The following is a 5,336-nucleotide window of genomic DNA, read 5'->3' as shown; positions in this document are numbered from 1 at the left end:
TTGGTCGTTGAGGTTCAGGTCTTCAACTTCCCGTCTTAGCGACGGTTCACCCAGCTCAACCGGCAACATGGCATCAGTACCATAGGTTAGGTTGAAAGGGGTCTCGCCTGTGGTTCCATGAGGTGTGCATCTATAGGCCCATAGGACCTCGGGTAGTTCGTCGACCCACGCTCCCTTCCTTTCTCCCAAACGCCGCTTAAGTTCTGAGACTACGGTCTTGTTCATTGCTTCTGCTTGACCGTTCGTCTGGGGGTGCTCTACAGAGCTGGTGATGTGCTTGATCCCTAGCCCTTTGAAGAATTCGGCAAGTTTTTTGTCAATAAACTGTCAGCCATTATCTGTGATGATGGACTGAGGGAGTCCGAAGCGACATATCAATTTCCAACAGAACTTTTGGACCTGGGCGGCCGTGATGGTTGCCAAAGGTTCAACCTCTACCCACTTGGTGAAGTAATCAACCGCCACCAAAAGGAACTTCTTCTGTGCCCGCCCCGCTGGGAACGGTCCTACGATGTCCATTCCCCATTGGGCGAACGGCCAAGGGGATGATATTGAATGTAGGGCATGCGGCGGAAGGTGGGGATTGTTGGAATGTTCTTGACAGGGGACGCACTTCTGGACGAACGCTCTTGTGTCCGCCTCCATGGTAGGCCAATAATATCCGGCTCTTAGTAGCCGGGCTTTTAACGTCCTCCAGCCCGTGTGGAGACCACAAACGCCGTTGTGAAGTTCGTCCATGACATAGTATGCCTCTTCAGCCCCCAAGCACTTAAGGAGAGGGGAGGAGAATCCCCTTCGGTATAAGTCATCCCCCACGATAAGATAACGGGCGACCCTCTTAGCTTCGCCCGGACCTACCATCCGCCCCTCATCCTGGCGGTTCATGATTTCCCGGATTCCTGCCCGCCAATCTTGTACTCCGCTGGATACTGACGCGCATTCCACGGAAGGCTGTAGTAGAACCTGCCGTACGACAGTAGTCAACTGCCCCTTTTCCCTTCCCGAACTGAGTTTGGACAGTACGTCCGCCCTCGTGTTTTGCTCCCTGGGGATATGCTGTATATCAACTTTGTCGAACGCTTTGGCAAGCTCGGTTGCTCTCTGGTAGTACCTCAAAAGGCGTTCCTCTCTGACTTGGAAGTTGCCATTCATTTGGCCCACCACTAGCTCAGAGTCCGTCCGACAGGTTATCCTCCTCGCCCCCATGTCCTTTGCCAGCTCGAGGCCGGCCACAAGGGCTTCGTACTCTGCTTGATTGTTGGATACTTTGAACTTAAATATCAAAGAATGCTCCAGTAAGAATCCGTTGGGGCCTTCAAGTACGATGTCGGCCCCGCTGATCGAGCGGCCAGAGGCCCCATCTACGTACAAGTTCCAGTCATCCTGGCCGGAAGGGGGTAATTCGGCCGCGAAGTCCGCCAAATGTTGGCCCTTAACCGATCCCCTTGGTTCATAGCGCAAGCCGAACTCTGAGAGTTCTATCGCCCATGCTACCATCCGTCCGGCCAGGTCTGGCTTCCTAAGGATTTTGGAGATTGGGAAGTCTGTCCGAACTATGACCTGATAGCTTTGAAAATAAGGACGAAGTCTTCGGGAGGCATGTAATAAAGCCAAGGCCACCTTTTCTACCCGCTGGTACCGGGTTTCTGCGTCCAAGAGGGTGCGGCTGACGAAGTAAACTAGCCTCGCCTGAGCCCGTTCCTGCATCAATACGGCGCTGACGGCCGTTTTGGACACTCCTAAGAAGATGTGCAAATCTCCGCCTGGGACCGGGCGGCTCATGACCGGTGGGTTGCTAAGAAGGGTCTTGACGTCCTGGAACGCTCGCTCACATTCATCGTCCCACGTCGGGCCGGTCCCCTTCTTCAACTTACGTAGGACCGGCCTCATCCGCTCCGCCAACTTGGGGATGAATCGGGATAAAGCAGTGAGGCGTCCGACCAGTCTCTGCACTTCCTTAAGGGTTGTCGGACTCTGCATTTGCAATACCGCGTCGCACTTGTCCGGGTTAGCCTCAATCCCCCTGGATGTTAGCATGAAGCCCAAGAACTTTCCGGCTGTTACCCCGAACGTACATTTTGCGGGCTTTAAGCGCATGCCGAATTTCCTTACTTGGCGAAAAACCTCCTCGAGGTCCTTAAGGTGTCCCTCTCCGTCAGCTGACCGGACCACCATGTCATCCACATATACATCCATGCACCGGCCTATCTGGTCACGGAAGATTCTATCCATTAGGCGCTGATATGTCGCCCCCGCGTTCTTCAGGCCGAACGGCATAACCTCGTAGCAGAAGTTAGCCTTTTCCGTAATGAATGCTGTCTTTTCAATGTCCGGCCCATACATGGGTATCTGGTTATAACCGGAATATGCGTCTAGGAAGCTCAGTACTCGGTGCCCGGAAGCGCCATCCACCAAGGCGTCAATGCTTGGTAGAGGGTGTGAATCCTTCGGGCAGGCTTTGTTCAAATCCGTGTAATCAGTGCACATGCGCCACTTCCCGCTGGCCTTCTTGACCATGACCACGCTAGCTAGCCATGTGGTGTAAGTGACTGCCCGGACGAAACCTGCTCTCCTCAATTTCTCCATTTCTTCCTCCACGGCCTTACGCTTCTCCTCGCCCATTCTCCGCTTCTTTTGGGCTATGGGGCGAGCATTCTGGAAAAGCGAGAGCTTGTGGCTCATTATTGCGGGATGGATGCCCGGCATATCCGCCGCCGTCCACGCAAATAGATCCCGGTTTTCCCATAGGAGTGCCCTCAGCTCCTTTTCCATCTCAGGGTTCAGCCCCCTGGCGATGAGGGTGGTTTGATCGGATTCCCTTCCTATCAAGATAGGTTGGGTTTCCCCAATAGGTTCCAGGCGGTCCTCGGTGTTCGTTCTAGGGTCGAGGTCTGCCATGGCCACCTCAGAGCCGACCGCCCGCCTTTTTTGTAGACGGACGTGCAACTTCAACCCCGCAGCGTAGCACTCTCGTGCCGTCTTCTGGTCCGCCCGGACCGTACAGATAGTTCCTTTCTCGGAGGGGTACTTCATCGTGAGGTGGGGGGTAGAGACGATCGCTCCAAAAGCGTTTAAGCATGGCCTTCCGAGCAGTACGTTGTACGACGTGTTGGCCTCCACCAGCAGATACCAGACCCTCTTCTCCTCGCTAGATCGTCCGGTCCCCAACCTCGTCCTCAACTCCACGTACCCCCTTGTGTCAACTCTCTCTCCTGCAAATCCCACTATCTGCCCATCGTAGGGGACGATCAGATCCTCAGAGGTATCCATCTGTTGGAAAGTCTTCCAGTAAAGGATGTTGACCGAACTTCCTCGGTCGACCAGAACTTTGCTTATCCCGTACCGTTCTATTTCTGCAGTTATGACCATCGGGTCGTCTTGGTCGGGATCAGGGGCGTGAAAGTCCTCGTCCGAGAAGGTGATAGGCGGCAAGGAGCGGCGCGGTTTATCGACCAGATGGACGGAATGGAGGGCTCGAATATGTCGTTTACGGGCGGAGGAAGATGACCCTCCTCCCGCGAATCCTCCGAAAATGGTATTGATATGCCCCCTCAAGGGGCGCTCCCTACTGCGGCTTCGACTTCGGCTTGGACGCCTCTCCTGGCGGGGCCGCTCCGCTTTTGGATTTCGCGGCTTATCCTTACGGTAGGCCGGTCTTTGTGTAGGCCGTTCGGTCGGTTGCGGCGGGCGCTCGTCTCGGACGTATTTCTTGAGCTTTCCCGCCCGAATAAGTTCCTCTATTTTGTCCTTGAGGGTCCAGCAGTCTTCGGTGCTGTGACCCATGTTTTTGTGGTAGGAGCAGTGTTTGCTCCGGTCAGCGTTCTTTGATGTTGGGAGTCCCTCGTGCTCCGTTATCAACTCTGCACTCAGGGCCTCCCGGAGAATTTTCTCCCTTGATGCGTTCAAAGGTGTATACTGTTGAAAACGGGGTCCTTTCTTCTGATCCCCGGGTCTAAGGCCGAACGTTTTTCTCATCGACGAACCGGTTTTACTACCGTCCGTCCTTTCTCCCCTAACTTCTTGATTCTCTTTTTTGTAGGAGAGTTTCATCTCCTCCACCCTTATCTCGTCAGCTGCCCTCTCCCTCAGTTCCTCCATTGTTTTAGGAGCACGCCTGCAGACACTATCCTTGAACGGTCCCAGCTTTAGGGCCGGCAGGACATAGTGAAGGGCGAGTTCGGGGGTCAGGCTTTTTACGCGACGGACAGTCTTCTGGTACCTATCCATAAACGTCCGTAGCGTTTCGTCCTTCCCCTGCTTGAGGGTCATCAATTCAAACACGGTCAAATCTTGAGTGCTGCTGGCCGCGAATTGTTTGATGAACAGTTGTTTCAATCCAGTAAAGTTTTCTATGGAATTAGGAGGGAGGGTGTTGAACCATTCCAGTGCTTCGTCTTCTAACGAGAGCGAGAATGCTCGGCACCAAATGGCGTCGTTGCCTGTTCGGAACGCCATTGCGTTCGAGAATGTCTGGATATGGGACGCGGGATGCGTTGCCCTGTTATACATTTTGAACTGCGGAGCCATAAATTGCTCCGAGATTTGGACGTTCATTATGTTCTGGGTGAATGGAAGTAGTAAAGTGGACGAAAGCTCCGACTTGACTATCATCCGCCCGTCCTCGGCAGCGCTCTCCGCCTGCACCGATTTAACCTTGCTTTCTTCTGCCTCCGATCCGGAAGGCCTCCAAGTCTTATCGCCCTCGGTATCTGGGGGCGGGCGTTCTCCTTCCACCCCTTTTCCTTTATCCTTCACTCGTTCTCCCTTGTCCAGCCGCCCCATCTCCCGGGCTATCCGGGCTTCGCAGTCGGCCTTTACTGCCGCCATCTCTTCTTCGTGACGTTGCTGCATCTCGTCCATTTTTTGTTGTAGCACGCGCATCATCTCCGCGGGATCGTCCATGCTCATGTTTCTCGTGGTCACCATTGGGTTTTTTTTTTAAATCACACGGCCCCACGGTGGGCGCCAAATGTTTCGGATGTGTAGGGCTGTGCGGTTCTCAACTTTCCAGTTCTCCTTCGATCTTGACTCAGCGGTGGATCTTCGTCTCAAGCTATGACTTCCTTCTTGGTCCAGAGGGGTGGAGACCTACAAAAGATTCTCCGATGCCAAAGTCAGTTTCTGAGTAATGGCTTTTGTCAAGAGGTAGCAATAAATGTGCATGCCATGTAACCTACCTTACCACTCACCGTGAACCTGTATTTATAGTTTTCGCTATGGGCTTGGGTTTAGTGAAAAGTTAATCACGGCCCAATCAGCCCAATAGCCCCTAATTTCCACTTACCTCTAAATCAGGTTAATTTACTTGAACTACAGTGATTAGCGATTTGGCCGAT

General features: G+C 53.5%; 1 protein-coding gene across 1 annotated transcript; it reads right to left on the bottom strand.

Annotated features, from left to right (window-relative positions):
- Nucleotides 1-327: 327 nt before the first annotated feature.
- LOC108330432 (uncharacterized) lies at nucleotides 328-4,908 on the bottom strand. The gene has a single exon (XM_017564917.2). The coding sequence runs from the start codon at nucleotides 4,906-4,908 to the stop codon at nucleotides 328-330; it is 4,581 nt and encodes a 1,526-aa protein (XP_017420406.2).
- Nucleotides 4,909-5,336: the final 428 nt, after the last annotated feature.

This window comes from Vigna angularis, chromosome 4 (genome assembly GCF_016808095.1).
Source record: "Vigna angularis cultivar LongXiaoDou No.4 chromosome 4, ASM1680809v1, whole genome shotgun sequence".
In the NCBI taxonomy this organism is placed as follows: domain Eukaryota; kingdom Viridiplantae; phylum Streptophyta; class Magnoliopsida; order Fabales; family Fabaceae; genus Vigna; species Vigna angularis.
The sequence above is the reverse complement of the archived record's forward strand: the minus strand, read 5'-3'. Positions and strand labels throughout refer to the sequence as shown.

Coding starts and splice junctions, on each gene's coding strand:
- LOC108330432 (XM_017564917.2), bottom strand. CDS start 4,908: ATGAGCATGGACGATCCCGCGGAGATGATGCGCGTGCTACAACAAAAA.